The sequence below is a fragment of the Mustela erminea genome, chromosome 2 (assembly GCF_009829155.1).
Source record: "Mustela erminea isolate mMusErm1 chromosome 2, mMusErm1.Pri, whole genome shotgun sequence".
Classification (NCBI taxonomy): domain Eukaryota; kingdom Metazoa; phylum Chordata; class Mammalia; order Carnivora; family Mustelidae; genus Mustela; species Mustela erminea.
This window is the reverse complement of record NC_045615.1, coordinates 4,472,213-4,490,569: the sequence shown is the minus strand read 5'-3', so window position 1 is coordinate 4,490,569 and position 18,357 is coordinate 4,472,213. Positions and strand designations below refer to the sequence as shown.

The 18,357-nt window shown below is 34.3% G+C and overlaps 1 protein-coding gene across 1 annotated transcript; it reads right to left on the bottom strand.

Moving 5' to 3' along the window:
- Window positions 1-558: 558 nt before the first annotated feature.
- On the bottom strand, window positions 559-17,355 carry ADAMDEC1 (ADAM like decysin 1). The gene is made up of 14 exons (XM_032332189.1): window positions 17,246-17,355; window positions 15,136-15,251; window positions 14,201-14,277; window positions 13,431-13,509; window positions 11,953-12,029; window positions 10,401-10,587; window positions 10,120-10,182; window positions 9,377-9,448; window positions 8,930-9,099; window positions 8,487-8,568; window positions 7,671-7,801; window positions 6,341-6,518; window positions 2,497-2,582; window positions 559-1,210 (listed from the first exon to the last, which is right to left on the bottom strand). Exons 1-14 carry the CDS (start codon window positions 17,331-17,333, stop codon window positions 1,204-1,206), a joined length of 1,413 nt encoding a protein of 470 aa, XP_032188080.1. The 5' UTR covers window positions 17,334-17,355; the 3' UTR covers window positions 559-1,203.
- Window positions 17,356-18,357: the final 1,002 nt, after the last annotated feature.

The window sequence follows — 18,357 nt, the reverse complement described above, 5'->3', positions numbered from 1 at the left end:
GCTGAAAGTCTATATCCGACCAGTGGACAGTGAAAATATGACATTTAATGCCTGTGGGCTGTAGCACAAGTGACACTGGACATGCAGCTTCAGCTTCAACTTCAGCCCTGGTAGTGCCAAACCCAGCAATTATAGTGAGGCAGTGAAGGGGGAGACGGGCCACACCCATAAGCAGGGTTTTCTGGAAGACTGTTCTTTTCAGAGCCCAATCTTTAGAAGTATGTCTCAGTTCCTGTTCTCCCAGTATAAGCACCGACGGGATTTTGAGTCATTTTTTTAAAGTAATTGTTGAAAAGTATTAAAGAAAGAAACCTCAGGAAAAATCCTCATCTTCTTATGTGACTGGCCTCAGGAAATTTCATGTTAGGCATTAAAAGATGATGGGACCTTCTTTTTTCATCTCCCTATTGTGATGCCTGATTATCTGTGGCAATACGGTTAGAGGACCACGGGGAAAATAGTCAAATTATCATGTGCGACTTTAACACCTAAGGAAAACCTAAAATGAAACCCCAAAATATTCATTTTTGAAAATGACCACACACAAGAGGCTCAAAAAGCTGTAGTTTTACTCATTGACATTATGGGGTACATTAAGTCAACAGATAAATGAAGCATGCCTCAACGTTAAGCTAAATTGTGAGCATGAAGACTTCTCAAAATTAACACTATGTGATGGTGAGAAGACTATACATGACAAAATGAAAAACGTTTATGTTTAATTAATCTTGACATGCTACAGACAACTACCACACTTCCAAGAGCGAGGTGAGTGGAATACTGAGGCTCAGTCCATGACACATGAATTCTGCTCTACCTTCTTCCATCAAAGGCTTTGCTTATCAAAGGGTCTTATTTTGTCATGGGCTATACTAGTAAAATGAGGGTGGGGTAAAAACAGAAGCCACTTGCAATTTTACAGTTCTGACTTGAGCTTGCATAATGTGAGGGGTTTTGGTCAAGGGTTAATTTCTTTTGTTCTCCAAAGAGCAGAGCTAGGCAACAATCTTCACCATCCTTAAAAATACATTAAGGATCAGGCTTTAGAAAACAGGCAATTTTCACTGAGTATGTTTACCTGTTGGCTGGACTGATAAAAATGTCAGAAGTATAATGCATGCAAGTGAAAACCAAAATATGTCTAAGTACAAGATTCCTGGTATGCTTAGATTTCTTGATTCTTGTCCTAGTGGATTTTTTTATTCATTGTCTGATTAAAAGAAAAAAAATGGAAGCCATGGTTATTATAAAATATTATGTAGCATTGATAACATTTATAAAATTTAAATAATACTGAGAAACCTACTGAGTGACAACAGCTCTAACTCCATTTTATAGATGAGAACACGAATTAAATAACTTGGGTTAAAGTCCCATAGTGAGTTTCAAGCAGAACTAAGAAAAGAACCAAAGTTTCCTGAGTCCAAGACCAATCTCCTTTCCATGAACCTAAATTGCCAATCTTGCCCAGTAATGGAACATGCCCACCTCTTATTCCAAGCCCCTGAGAGGCTGAATGGATATCTTTTGAGATGCTAAGTTTTTGTCTCTCTGACCAAGTAAGAAAATGGGCATAATTCCCAGAACTCCCTGCAGAGTGGACCACACGTGGGGTTCAGCAGGCTCTATCAAGTGGGGCTTGCTGAAGGAATGAGCGCCGCTTTGGTCTTAGGACCTGGCTGGTTCTTTCTTAAGGAAGTGATAGTTGAGGAATTAGTCCCTTTATAATGTCTCTGCAGGTTCAATTCCAAAAAAGATTCAGGAAAGGGGGTGGGGAGTAATAACACTTCCCATATATTTTATCCTGAGTTTTTCCCCATTCATGATTTTTTGTTGTTCAGAGACTAATTTCACTGAAACAATTACTATATTCAGTCAGAGCACTTGAATTCCCTAGCCCAACTGATGTAAGATTCTATAAAATACAAAAGCAATATGTGGATTACTGCTTATTGAAACACTTTAAAAGAAGTAAAACCGCCAAATCATACAGTATACGTTCTTAAATGTTATTGTTTTTCTGACTACCTTGTAAATCACAATTATCAATTCTTAATCAAGAGTAAGATGTGCTCATCAACAGAGGGTTTTTTTTTTTTTAAGGAACTTTTCTTTCTCTCATCTCAGTTTATAATAAACTCGTCACAACCTAAGAGAAATGTACAGTTTTCAGCATAGATTTAAGCAGTCTTAATCTCACATCTCACAGATGACCATGTAGCTACTTTTCTCATTAGTGTATTAGTATACACACAATCCTGAGTTGTTTTTGTTTAGTATGGTGGCTGTTTTTTTCTTTTCCAAAACTGAATTATTTTAAAAATGTGAAGTAAAAAAAAATTAAAAATAAATTAAAAATTTCAAAAAATCAATAAATAAAAATATCAAGTGAATAGTGTTTTAGTGTATTGCAGAACTCGGTAGCATATCATTCTCCAACCTGAAATAAAAGTGAGAAAATATTTGAGAACAAAAAAGAGAAAAAGAAGGTATTACGTGATATCGTTCAGAGGGTCTCCTTTACAATCAGCTTCAGGTTTTAATGTACATGTCACAGCCTCACAGCAAGGATTGGAACATTCCTGTAAAACACGCACACAATGGGAAAGGGGTCAGGATTTTTTCTATAGACAAGGTGCATACAATTTTAATACAAGATGACAAAGAAATTTTACTTTTTCAACTAAATTACACCACTACATAGATTCCAGAGGAAATGACCGAGGAAGCTTAATAATAGAAAACAATGTTAAGTGCAATGAAAACTACCTCTTAAAAGGACAAAAATAGAATTACCCAAGAATGACCACAAATAAATTTGGCCTAGATGATATTACATGTACATTAATTTAAAACTTCAAGGGAGAATATTTCTATACCATTCAAACTATTTGAAGGTAGGGAAAAAAATTTAAAATTCTTAATTCATTTTGCTAAGCCTGTATAATTCTGATACTGAGAGCTGGTAATGACACACACACACACACACACACACACACACACATCTGCACACATATGCATACACACATGCACACATATGCACATACACACATGCATCCACACATACATATACATACACAATTTTCATTTTTAATACAGATGCAAAAGCTTGAATAAAATATTAACAAAACAACAGTTTATTAATATAATAACTCTCCATTACAACTATACAGGGTTTTTTTTCCACCAAAAATACAAGGGTGTCTCCACAGAACAGAATAAAGTAATATCATCCATCACATTAAGATACTGAGGGTAGAAAACAACTAATATTATTGTGATAGATGGCAAAGATTAGAAAATAAAAATAATCTATAAAGAAAGAAGATCCTGTCTGATAAATAGAAAAATATATCTAATAAAATAAACAGTAAGACATGTATTATTTATAGTCTATATTTTTATGAAAACTCTGACAAATGTTATGAGAGAAAGAAAAGGTATGAAAGTAAAATAATAATTGGAAAGTATAAATCACATTTTCATCCTTCATATGTAATAAAATATTTGACATCAGGAAAAAATAGAGAATCTACTCTAAAAACAATGGATGAGTCACTAAGATTGCCTTTTAAGATAATAGTAAAATAACATCAAAAGAGTAATACAGCAGAACCTAATACAAAAAGTAAACATTATGCATACTAATAGCAAAAAGAAAAATAGAAAATACTTCAGAATAAGCTTCATGATATGCAATAACTACATGAAGAACTTTATATTTAACTTTCCTGAGAAACTCAAAAGGCAACTAGTTTTTAAAACAATCAAATTTTGGGGGCGCCTGGGTGGCTCAGTCAGTTAAGCATCTGCCTTTGGCTCGGGTCATGATCCTGGGTCCTGGGATCAAGCCCCACATCAGACTCCCTGCTCAGTAGGGAGTCTGCTTCTCCCTCTGCCCCTTACCCGACTTGTGTTCTCTCTCTCTCTCTGTTGCTCTCTCTCTCTCTCTTTTTCTTTCTCTCTCTCTCTCAAATAGATAAATAAAATCTTTTTAAAAATAGAAAAGATAAAACAATAAAACAAAATCATATTGTGAAAATCCTGGTGGCCCTCAGAGCAAAATATGAATTTAATATACTTCAGTCAGAATCTCAATTGTATTTGTGAGCAAACTGATAAAAAAAAAATACAAGAGCTACATGGGAGAATGAAAACTGAGGAATGATGATGCAAATTCCACCTCAAAAAATGAACACCCTTGGGCGCCTGGGTGGCTCGGTGGGTTAAGCCTCTGCCTTCAGCTCAGGTCATGATCCCAGGGTCCTGGGATCAAGTCCCGCTTCGGGCTCTCTGCTCAGCAGGGAGTCTGCTTCCTCCTCTCTCTCTCTCTCTCTCCTCTCTCTCGTGACAGAGAGAGATCACAAGTAGGCACAGAGAGAGTCAAATAAATAAATATTTTTATTTTTTAAAATAAAATCTCTGTCAAATAAATAAAATCTTTAAAAAGAAAAAATTTGAACACACTTGCCGCTGCAGATATTAAAATGCATTGCATGGTTAAAGTCACTAAAATAGTGTATGATGCTCACATGATAATATCTAGGTTGATCAGTAGAACGGTGGTTTTTAAGATCTGGAAAAAGACTTAAATGGATATATAAAAATAGTAAATAGCATATGAGATCATGGAACCTTGGATTATTCACTAAAAGATACTATATAAAGTTTATATACTACTTTTTAGGTACAAAAACTTCTATTTAAAATTCAGCTGTTCATAAGCCTGAACTCTAGTTTTATTCAACTCCGTAAGAAGAAAATCAGCACAAAATGGAAGCAATATGGGGGCTGGCTGATGTACTTAGCTAATGTACTTACCCTTGACATAGACAGGGTTCTATTCTCTCTGTCTCTTTGTCAGTGTGCACTGTCTACAGGCCCTGGGCCTGATGAAATCAGAAGTACCCCGGAGTGTGAACCATAGTTGTCTTCCACCCAAGAAGCCATATGGGAATGCAAGCAAGTAGGAATGAGATAAACTTATATCTAATTTATTATAAAGTACCAAATCATTTCCATTATTTCTTATTTCATTATACATAAAAGAATCTTTGCAATACTCTTTACAAATGATTGGTACACCATGAAATCTTCTAATGTAGTTCAACAGCTTAAAATGTCTGAATAAGTAGCTGAAGCATAAAGAGATTATATGCCCTCCCCCTTGTCGTGGAGCCTCTTAAAGTAATGAATTAATCTTGGGTTGAATTAATCAGGCTTTGTTCATTATTGGCTTTGGATCTTTGGAACTAGTTACTTAACTTTTGTGAATCTCACTTCTCTAAATTGGGATAATAACAAAACCCATTATGAAGGTTTGTGAGTAATAAAGGAGATATGGTATACATAAAAATTCATTTTGCAAATTGACATAAAAAATCTCTTCAAATGGTAGCTCATTTTTTCAGTCTTAAAAGTAAGAGAAAATTGCTGGGAACTCAGAATGTGCTCTTAGAAACTAGTGTGGGATTGTTGACAAATATTTGTCAGAGACATTCTTTACAGTACATTCATACCTTGCAAGGATCAGATTTTTATAAAGATTAATTATTAATATTATTAATTATTAATTATAAAGATTATCTTAGATGTTTTATATTAATAGCCTATTTTCCATAGGTTTATGTGATTTTTCTTTCTCTCCTTCTCTGTTTCATTTATGGCTTAGTTTATACACTGGCTTGGTGAGGGAAGGCCAGCTCTCTCTATGGAGAGAACTTGCTTCTAAATCTGTAATTGTTTTTCCTCAACAAATGATCAGCTGTGACTTTAGGTGATTTAAGAATTTCTGACCAATATGTCTAGGAAGGATCATAAATGACATGTTACAGTTAACGATTTACTTCTTTCCATTGAACTTTAGACAATCACATCATAAGTGTATCCTGGCTTTTGAAATGCCTTTCAAAATATGTCTAAAATAAGTATTAAAAACACAAGTGTGGGGCACCTGGGTGGTTCAATCTGTTAAGCTTCCAACTCTTGGTTTCAGCTTAGGTCATGATCTCAGGGTTGTGAGATAGAGCTCTGTGATCAGTATGGGGTCTGCTTAGGATTCTCTCCCCCACCCACTTCCTCCCCTCTGTGTCTCCCCTAGTTTGCACTCTAAATAAATAAATAAGTGAAGAAACAAATAACAAATAAAATCTTTTTTTAAAAAAATGAAAAAAACCACAAGTCTAAGCCTATTTTTTTTTTATTGCTATGATGCTATGTTTGTCTTTAAAAAGAATTTCCAAAAACCATTCCTTGAAGAAGGAAAAGAAAAAGAAAACACCGTAATTCCCATGCAGCTATAACTCTTTAATAAACTTTTAAACTGTGGATATTTTCATACCTTAGGAGAACCACAATCACAGTCTTCTCCTGCTTCCAGAAGTTTGTTCCCGCACACTGAGTTTGTTATCACATCTTTAGGAGTTGGTGCTTGCAGGAGGCACTTTGGTTTTTGCGATAAAATGTATTTCTCAAAATGTGAACGGCAGGATACACTGAAGTCCTTTGGGAATTTTGAACTGTAAACAGAAGAAAAATCATGATATCTAATGATAGATTAACATGAGAATCTGACTTGGCTAACTATATCACCCGGTTCAGTGGAAATCCCAAATTCATTTTCCATTTAGGACTGTACTATGTTATATGTGGAGCACAAAGGAGCATAAATACTACACTAGTTGGAAAATCGTTTCCCTAGATACTGAGCTTGTAGAACTGGAAGAATTTAAATTCCTGTGTGGATTCAGTTCCGTCCTACATGGCAGGAACGATGAATGAGTCTTACCATTTGGGATCACCATCGAGGGCTGAGAGTTAAGAGATAATAATTATAAATTAGTGAAAGGAAATAATTGCAGACGTAGGATGTATTTCTTCCTATTCATGAGCACTTTAAGAGCAAAGTATTCTTTTTATTTTTCTGTCCCAAGTCCTTGCAAAGTGACTGGCATTAGAAGTGAATTAATATTAACATAAAAATGGATTGAGTGATTAGTAATGGAGATAAATAAGAAAGTTGTCATCATCTTAATTAGATACATATTTTTAGAAAACATATTATTATTTAATAGAAGTTTGTACCTCTTAATCTCCTTCATCTGTTTTGCCCATACTCCTACCCCACTGTCAACCACCAGTTAGTTCCCTGTATTTTGAGCATATTTCTGTTTTCATCTGTTTGTTAGCTTGTTCATTTGTTTGTTCATTAGTTTTATCTTTTAGATTGCCTTTATAAGTAAATATTTCTTTTTCTGTTTGATTTATTTCACTTAGCATAATACCTTCTAGGGCACTATTTCATTCTTCTTTATGGCTGAGTAATGTGTGTGTGTGTGTAGCATTTTCTTAATCCATTAATTTATTGATGGACACTCAGGTTGTTTTCATATCTTGGTTATTGTTTAAAACTATGTTGCTTAATGTTAAAATTATTTTAAGTTAAAATAACATGGTTAACATTCTCATAATCTCTAACTTGGCTTATTTGGAAATCTTAAACAATGAGCCCTGATGAGCTGATAAAACCTGTGCATCAAGAGGCTATAGGGTGAATTAATGGGATTCACAGCCCTTGTTTAAAAAAAATACCCACTCACTATATAGACTGCATCTGAACTCTTTAAGTTTTAAGACATTTATATTTTTTCTCAAGGATGACAAGATCTCACCTCAGATATTCATTCATCACACAACTCCCTGACGGACACTTGGTATAATATGGAACATCAGGCATACCAAGGACATGACCCAACTCATGTGACATGACTCCTACAAGAGCCACATTATTCTTTTTGCTAGCCTGGAAAAAAAAAAAAGGAACATTTATTACTTATGTTCATTTATTTCCTAGTTTAATAAATTAGTTTGACAGGTGAAAAATAATGTCATTTAGCTCCTGGCATTGGCTATTGTAAAATGTCGAATTAACATTTGAAATGGCTGGCTCCTGTGCATTCAACCATTGAATCAGTGCTCAATAAATATTTTCTGAGCTAATGAGGAGTTCTTGGTAAACGATGAGTAAATTAAGGTAATTACATTCTTCTTAGGAAGTACCATACTACATATTCAAAGGCCTCCAAAACCTATTGTCATAATTCTTGACATTGGTAGTACTTGGTTGTATGACGCCAAAATGCTCCTTCTCTGACCTCTTTAACCTCTCTCATTGTTGATACTGCAGATCATTAATTTGAAGTTGGCTCAGGCCATGGAGGGCATCTGGGTTCCCTTTCTGTTCCAATATTCCTGTTCTTATTCCCTAATACCAAATAAAGAATGAAGACTACTGGGAGGGCCAATATAAGGAAATATTCTGTTTCATAATCCAAGGTATCTTCAGTGCAACTATTTACCAGTAGGTTCATTTCTACTTTTATTTACTGACTCAGCAAATGTTTTTTGTGATAACTCTGTACAAGGCATCATTCTGGTCTTCATAGAGGACACAGGACCACAGAGAGTCTTATTATGAGTTTACAAACCTCAATGACAGCAACAGAAGCTGAGGAACACAAGGAATTCGAGGCTGCCATTCCTACACGTCCATTTCTGAAGCCAATTCCACTGCATGACAATTACAGGTAGACTGTCACAATCTGAGTCTTTGGAACCATTAGATTTTGTCAGTTATGTTTTAGATTTCCCATGTTGCTCCACCCTTTTTATATTCACTAGGCTCCAAGAAAAGCTTCTGCTCTTCCACAGCATTCTATGATCACAGATTATCACCACAACCACAAATCCATTTTAGTAAACATGACATGGGTCTTCACATTCTTATAGGTGAATTCCTAATGGTAGAACTTCAAGCTCTCTGACAATCGATTGGGGAGATACAAATGAGCAGAAATCTCTGGCAAGAACCCTTTGGGATAACTCTTCTCTCTTGCCTACATACACCCGACCCTGGCCAGCATATGCTCACCTGAGTAACTGTGCATGGTCGTGTCTCTTCATTTTCCCCAGGTTAGAACGATGCCAATTCAGAAAGTTGTTAAAGGTATCACCAATGTTGGGTACTATCTTGATCTTATCACCATCTGACCAGATTTCCATACCTACCAATGCCACTTGAACATCTATGGTATTATAAATCTGTCGGAAGAGCATTTTTCTTCATGAAAATGTTTGAGGTTTCTTTATTGTCTTAGATCTTTTGTTGACATAAGTAATGGATAGGTGTTTCATGTTTTGAAAATAGAAATCCTAGAAGTAACATGTGATTTTCCCTTGACATTGAACCTGGCCTGATAAATTTACCAAAATTGCTGACATTAATCCCTTGTGACCCACCCAACTCCTTACTTGGTGAAACCATAGGGAAGCCCCAAGCTTCAACGTAGAAATACAAGTTTACGGACAAATATCTTACCACATTGAGTAGGTTCATCACATCAAACACAAAGCTTCTTATCAGAGTTAGATTCCCCTTATGCATGTTATACTGTAAAATACAAAATACAAACATAATTTCTAAAAAGTTGACACAGTACAGGATTTAACATTTTTAAGAAAAATTACATATTTCAACATAAATAAATGTTTATTCATTCATGTCTGACTTATATAACACTGTTTCAACAAATTCTTTTTAAAGGTAAGAATTTTTTGGTAAGAAAAGAAGTAGGCATTCTTAGATATTTCAGTGTTTTCCATTTCTAAGTTAAAGAAGTCAAATTAATAATTTTAATATTTCTAACCAATTCAATATTATTAAAATTTGATTAAAAAGCAGTATTTGCTAATTTAGGATCACAGATTATAGTATTTTTATAGATACAAATATAATTTGTAAAATATATATAGTTTTGCATCTACTTTGTAATAGAGTGAGAATTTTGAAAATATTTTAATAACCCATTTTTTATCATTAGAGTTGATTTCTTATAGCTATCTGGTATTAAGAATACTTCCAATATCTGAATATATTGGCAGTAGATGGACATTAAAGGGTCAGTGAATGAATAAGACCAGCAAGGCATATAGAAAAGACATGACAGTCAGGTGACCAGAGTCTGCATTTTCAACTAGGAGAGCTTATTTCCTTTGTCCATTTGATAAGATAACTTAAAAGTCAACTTAACCACCCAAGAAGCATGTATATTTCATACTCACAAAGGCATTATCCAGCACCAACAAGAGATCAATGTATTTCTCAGCCTGAAGATAGTTTTTTTCCTTTTCAAAGAGTAGAACGACATCATTAATATCATTTTTATCTTAAAAATTTGAAAAAATTCCAATGAGATTTTTTTTTCCAGAGGGAAATTAAGTTAAAGAATAAATAAATGAATCATAGGTTTTGCCTATATGAGTAACTGTTGAACACAATGGTATACCATATTTCATTGCAGAGATAATCAGAAGAAATGATGACATGGGAAATCTATACTTACTTCTGGGCTATTGAGTGACCTGGAGGTTCGAATATGGCCTTGTTTCCTGCCAACACTTCTTACACCACAAGTATAATTAGCCAGGTCTGGCTCCTCCTGGTTATACGTGAAGACAGCATGTTCTTCTTGGTCTGTGCTTTTCAGAGGCTTTATCATGTATCTTTGGTCATGGTGTGTAAAATATCCCCTGTGATATACAGAGACTCATATTTCAAGATTATCTGCCACACGGAGTCACAATACCGACCAGAACAAAGCATACCTCTCCTTAAATCCTAAACTCAAGCATGCAGTTTTCATTCATAGGTCTTCCAGCTAACTTTTGTTGATTTAAGTTATAATCAGTACTTGTCAATAGTAAAATAAAGTTTATATTATTTACTAGAAAATTCTGAACAAGAATTGTTAAGATGAAGCTATCCCAAAGAATTTAGAATTTATATCATAAGTTCAGTAATATTTGTCCATAGTTTATTTATATGCTTAGGAAACATTTCTTGGCAGGTCCTAGGAATATCGTGGAGGACAGAGTAAAGAAGCATTTAGATGCTGAGAACCCCATAGGAGAGAAAGAATCATTAGCAAATCAGCCAGAGAAACAGGTTGGAACTAGTAGTAGCTTAAAGAATTCTTCTTTTTAAAAATGAAAGCTTGCCATTTTCAACGATGTAGATGGAACTAGAGGCTGTTATCCTAAACGAAATAAGTCAATCAGAGAAAGACGATAATCATATGATCTCACTGATATGAAGAACTTGAGAAAAAGGACAAAGTGTCATAGGGGAAGGAAGGGAAAAATGACATGAAATGAAACCACAGAGGGAAACAAACCATAAGAGACTCTTAATCTCAGGAAACAAACTGAGGGTTGCTGGAGGCAAAAGAGGTGGGGAGTTGGGGTGGCTGTTTGATGGACATTGGGGAGGGTATGTTTTATGGTGAGTGTGTGAATTGTGTAAGACTGACGAATCACAGACCTGTACCCCTGAAGCAAAAATAAGTTCAGAAATACAAAGTGAATTCATATGATGGAGGATTACAAATACAGGATAGTCATTAAAAATTATATCTGTGAATACATTTCATGATCTAAGAATAAGCTTATGATATACTGTGGCATGAACTATCTAGAAGAACTATATATATTTTATTTCATATTGCAACCATGTAAAAGATATATATCTATATGCATAAAGACTGCAAATATGACAAAGTGTTAGTAATAGTAGTTGCTCCTAAGCACAATTTTGTGGTTGTTATTTTCTTACTTGCACTTCTTCTTACTTTCCAAATTTTCCCTAATTGGCAAGAATTATTTTTGTGAACAGAAATATCACATACATGCATGTGTCTGTGAACACATACACTGTTAAAAATTATGTTAAACACAATTATAAAATGCTTGCAAGTGTTATACTGTAATCTTCAGTTTGACAGCATTTTATCTATGCAGAAGATTTTACCAAGGTAATAAGAAGATATGATGTCCAGGAAGACTCAGTTCTGTGTAAAGAATGGTACTTAATGTTTACCATTTTTGCAGGTGACTCACCTCAACCCATTACAAGTATTGATGCTGGCAACAGAACGCTTTTCATTTAGTATGTGTCCTTTATAGAAGCAATGTTCCTAAAGATGGAAAAAAGAAATATGTTTTTTAACTACAAGAATAAACATATCATGGCTGTGGTGAAAGCTGTTATTTTGTGTATGTAGGAAGGTTCTTCAAATAGTGGTAACAGCCAGACCAGTTCCCAGAAACGAAAATAGTGAGAACTTTAGAAATTTTACAACTTCTTCTACTATTGACCCTGGAAATTCCATCTTTGATAGATGAATTGGCTTTCTGGCGCTGACTGCACGGAAGAAAAGTCCAAGGAGTGTGAACTTAAGAGGGCTCCTGGTAAAAGTAGAGTTCCTAAGACATTGTGCATCACATATCAATTATATGAGGTAACCATTTTTCTAGATTCCAGGATTCTCAAGGAGTCACACTACCACTCCTCAGCCCTTTATGGGGCTGGTCCAACTTGTCGTTTTAATTGGTATGTTAGTGCAATCCTTTCACCAGCATCAAAACCACAGAAACTTTGTTCACAACTAGAGATTTGGACATGGTTGGTGCTTTATATAAACGAAGTAGGGGGTCACTTACGTATACTTATGTATGATCCAATAAATTGAAGAAATTTATTCAAGCTATTGAATAAACTCTTGTTCAAAATAAACTGACTTGTTTTAGGGTCTGAAATTCTATCTATGTTTTTCTTGATTTGGAAAAAACCTCGTCATCGTAAAGATTTTCTTGTAGAGGGCTTGGAAAAAGTACCAAATTAAGATATCATAAACCATTCACACAAGAGCACGAGTTAATTTAAATGTTAGCAAAATCAAGAAATCCATGAAATGAGAAGTTTTAGTGGGAAGGGAACAAAGAGCCATTCTGTGACAGAAGTTTTGTCTTTTTATAGAGATATATATGTTTGGGAGTGCCTAAGGAGAGGGACTCTGAGACATTCACTTAGCTTGGTAACACTCCATGATTATCTTTTTGTATTCTCTTCCTGTTCTTACCTTGGCATTGATTTTCTATGTCTGACATCTAGGCCTTGACATTATCTATGGCATGGTGGTTTAATGAGATATAAAATTATATTAATTAAGTGATTAATATTCCATTTCTGACCTCAGGATATATGCATATATTATTCAAAAATAGTAAATAGCTATATGATGTTTCAAGAAGCTACTGGGCAGAATATTTCTAACTTTTGACAAGATCATTTAGAGGGAAGTGAACTTGTGGTTGCTTCTACAAATGCAATACTTGGAAGCCTCCTCCTATCTTTACCTTAAAAAAAAGATGACTATGATTTTTTTTTCATCTTCTCATCTGTTGTTTCATTGGTCAGAGACAAGCACTTTCTTTCCAAGTCCTTTAATTTCTTTTTTAATTGTCCTCACAACTATGCATCTTGCAACATAAGTGCCAGATCCCAGAAAGAATCCTAGAAAGCATTCAGAACCTACCATGTTCTGAGGGTCTGTAGTGATTTCCTCTCCTCTGGGTGAGTAATATGTTTCAGTGTAGTCTGGCCTTAGGATGTGCCTGCAAATTTCAGAAAATTGCAAGGTACACTTAGGGTGGTAATAAGGGATAATGTACCCGAGACAGTGAGAAACAACAGACATTCTGACTCATTGACCCTTTTCCAACACTGAAACTCTGTTGCTGAAGCAAATCAAAGCATTAATTATGCCCATAAGATTCAAGGGAATAAATGCCCCTAGATACTTTTCAGCTGCAAATTCTCTATTCTCAAAAGGGTTATTCTGGGATTCTGGGATTCTTTGCATCAAAACCCCAGCCTCCAGAGGGTCCCTGAAGGGTGCTGGGTTACAAACATGCATAAAAGACCATTGTATCAGAGAGATGCAGAATTTGGTGAAGTCACATCCCCAGGCTCTATGCCCTGAATGACCCTTACAAATGTTCTTAGAAAAATAGTGGGAAGCTATGTCAAAAATTTGAGTTCATATGGGTAGAAAAGATTTTCAATTAATTAGAAGTATTAAAGAAGAAAAATTATCTGTGTTGCTCTTTGTTTATATTTTGCATGTAATTTCCTTAGAAAGCAACAACCGTCTTAGCTAACATTAACGCAATCTAATTAACATCTAAAACTCAACGTTTCATGTCTTCTATCTCAAATCACACTAAATAGAGTCTCAAGAAGGTTTATTTTTCCATATTTTGTTAATATAATCTAGCGATTAGACTTTGAGGAAGTACAACTTACTTGCTTTTTTGCAGGTGAAGAACAACTTCTTCTCCATTTAATGTTATCTGATACTGAAGTTCAGGTTCATATCTTTCCTAAAAATATTTAATAATATACTGATATCAATTTGTATTTCTGAGTCTATTTGAAATAATTATAATATAATGATACTGTCATATATAGAAGAATAATTACAAGTGCCTATAGTATAAAACAGTTCTCATATATAGTTAAAATATGTAAAATAAAACACAAATCATACATTAAGATGGATTTCCAAAAAATACAATAATGCAGCAAAAATACTCACAGATTAAACTAACTTTACTGTGTAAGATAGGGGCTTAGGACTTGCCTAACTATACAATATACTGTCCTGTGTTTCCTAAAGGATCACTAGTGATATAATAATAAGGCACTTATTTTTATTACTTTAAAACCAAACAAAATATACTAAAGAAAATAAACAGAACTACTAAGAACTAAGGTAAAAATTATAAATATTGGTAACAATGTAACAGAGAGTTAATATCTTTAATAAATTTTATAAATCTTGCTAATTAATGATATAATATTGAACTCTCTGTTATAGACAAAATGCCCAAGGAAAAGGAAATTCTGTGGGACAGGAAGTGAGGGTATGGTTTGGTGAACTTAGCAAGAAACATTTCTTTCTAGAAACATTCTAGAAATGCTTCCTTTCCTATGCTCTCCCCTTAGCCTCCAAACTTGGAGAAATGTCTAAGCAGCTTTATTCTTTCTGATCAATTGAAACAGTTAACTCTCTTCCTACTGTTTAAATGTGTTTCTGAGAATCCTGTATTCTTTCCTGAACAAAGAGGAGCTATGGATATGGCCTTCAAAATTAAACTGTTAGGCATTACCTCTATTAGTAAAAAGGCACTTTATTGGCTCTATTGTTGTGAAATCCCACTATCATTCACATTACTTACCTCTTTGCCATTCTCTGTTTGGTTGTTCTGTATTTCCCTTTTGTGTAAAATGTGTAGTTTTTTAGGATGAACTACTTCATAGAGCTCTAATTCAGATGTTTGATTTATGGCTATTGCTAAAGAAAAAGAGATAATATTAATATAACACATTAAAGGTCTTGGGTTTTGTTTTGTTTTGGGTTGGTTGGTTGGCTTTGTTGAAATGGCATGAAAGACTGAATTCTCATCCAGAAATTAAGTATTAAGAAAAGCAAGGTCCTTGGTCGCCTGGGTGGCTCAGTGGGTTAAGGCCTCTGCCTTTGCTCATTTCATGATCCCAGGGTCTTGGGATCGGGCCCCACATACGCTCTCTCTGCTCAGCAGGGAGCCTGCTTCCCCCTCTCTCTCTGCCTGCCTTTCTGCCTGCTTGTGATCTCTGTCTGTCAAATAAATAAATCTTGAAAAGAAAAGAAAAGAAAAGCAAGGTTCTCCTTCTTCCTTTTCCTATCGGCTATGATAACAAGGAAATTTTATTTTGCTCTATTTACTTATTCTGGAAAGACAGGGAGATGATGAAATAATTCTTCAGATGATTTATTTCTCAGTACATGGGAGATTATAGAAGCCAGGAGTCTGCCCTGTAGTCCATTTCCCTCTTCCACTGTAGTCCTCTTCAAAATTGTAGATTTTTCTCTCAGTGTTCTCAGAGATCTGTTTTTCCTTTCTATGTCTTTTTCTCTTTGTGGTGTAACCCCTGACTACCCCTTCCAAAAATAAAATTTGTCATAAGCAGGTAATACCTCATTATTAGGGAAGACTCTACTAACACTATTTTATTTCTAAGTATAACAATAAACCATTATATTCTTTCTTTCATTAGCCTTTGCCTCAAGACTTCAGATTTCATATGAACAAAGTTTTGTTATCCGCTGCTGGAGCAATTTCAAAGTATCGAATAGCAAGTAGGAAAATTAGATAGCAAGTAGGCTAAATGTCCTTCTTGATATACTTGGTATGATAATTACATAGACAATTTTGTATTTTACTTGTGTATAGTAGGAAAAGAACTGATATCAGAGCCAAAAGATATGGTCTCAAGTCCTACCTAAATGACCTTATAAAGTTATTTTGCTTTCCTATCAGTTTACTTACCTAAAATGGAGGTTACTATAAAAATTGAATAACATAAAATATGTAAAATTATGTAGCACCAGTCTAGGAAGATGGCAGGTGCAGCTTATCTACTTTTTCTTTTAATTGTTCAATCACTTACATAAGGTCAGTTTTATTTTTAAATGTTCCCATTTTCAAAGATAAATGTCTGTGCTTAGAGCCAATTTCCCACTGAAAGACAGGGTGACTTTGGGAACATCAAACAGTTTAATACTTGGCTGACGTGGAGAACCTGAAGGAAAATTATCAACCAGACTTTACCTCCTCCTCAGCCCCCAGAGTTCTGCTATGATATTATCCCAAAAAGGATTCATTACACAGGAGAACAGGAAATTTATAAATATATTACTGTAAGTTTTTCTTTTAATCAGTGGAGAATATGAATCCAATTAATGGAATGAGTTGCTGCGGTTGAGATTAGAATAAATTTTAGGAGATTTTAGTCTTTAACTCTTCGGTTGGTCAATTAAGTTTTAATTTTGCTTAATACTATATTTATGTCTAATTTAATGCTAATTTTAGTTAAACGTCTCCCTTGTCATCCATCCTGGCAAGTTTTCGGTCAAATTGTGTCTTGATAGATGATTTTCTCCATATGGAGTAGAAAATAATCAATGTTATTCAAGATAACATTGGAGATGGCAAGAAAATTCTCGATTTCTGGTCTGGAAGTTAATTCTCTTGTGTTACTTGGTGTGTGTGTTTTAGAAAATACAATTATAGATCTAGTAGCATTATTGAATGAGAAGTAAAATTTCAGGTATATCCTAACTAAATTATTATACCAATCACAACACCTTGACTATGAGCATGGAGTTTATGTAAATTGAGTAAATATACCCAAATGCAAGCTGTAGTGATCCTTTGGTAATGTAAGAACGCTACTTTCTCAATGTTACTTTAAAAATGCATTAAATAATTTGATTTTTGTATAAAATGTTGGTATTTTAGTGCTTACCTTGAGTTTGAATGATGAGCCAGAGGACAGAGAGTAGTGCCAAAGACATGTTGCCTGCTGCAGATAGCTGAGAAGTCCCACACAGCATGAAACTGGTCTCTCTAGAAGTCCAGTTTTATCTTCCCTCAGTTCTCTTTACAAACTGGAAGGGAAAAAAAAAAAAAAAAACAACCACCCCCACCAAAAAAAAAAAAAAAAAACAAATAAAAACAACAAGCATTCTTTGTGAAATTAGGGAATGTTTCTTAATGATGTTGGGAAATTGCAGTGTCAAGATCATGAGAATGTTCCTTATTTAAGAGAGGTGTTTATATCTGCGGTTACAGCTTGTTAAAGAATTTATATCTGGACAGCTGCTTGGACCTGGTGTTCCTATAGTGGTGGGAAAACAACAACTGAGACTGAGATCCCTGTGTACATATTTGCCTACTCACCAAACTGAACCACCACAACTGCCATTCAGTAATCTTATAAAAATTGATCTATAAATTAAAAAATATATATATTAGTAGTCCATATATATTTTGAGAAATTGGCACAAAGAACACAGAATCTACAAGACAACTATTAGGTAAAGTCTTAAAAACTTGCATATTATAATCTCTCTGACCTTTAGTCTCTTTACCTGTAAAAACTGGTAATAACAACGCCTACCTCAAGCTTTTTATAAAGTTTGTACAAGATAATACACACACATGCATGACACATACACATGTAAGACTATAGAAGAAATGTGTAATGTAAATTCTCTTGGCAGTATGAGCTTCAACCAAATTATCCTGTATATGAAGTACATTTGAAGCACACTACTGCAAAAAAAATCACAGTATTTTTCTGATTACAAAAATAATGCATTTTCACAATCATAAATATCAAGAAGATATTGAAGAAAAAAAGTTAATTACCCAACAGCCCATTAACAGGAAAGAACTTCCTTTAACATTATGACATTTTTATATCTTTCTATTTACTAATAAAAGAAATAAAAGAAAATTAAAATTTATAAGCTTTAGTTCTTATTGTATAAAAGGTTTTGAGAACCTATTTTTTTTGCACAGCAGGAAGCATTTTTGTGTTTTATGCACGTCTCAGTATGTGTATATTTCTTCAAT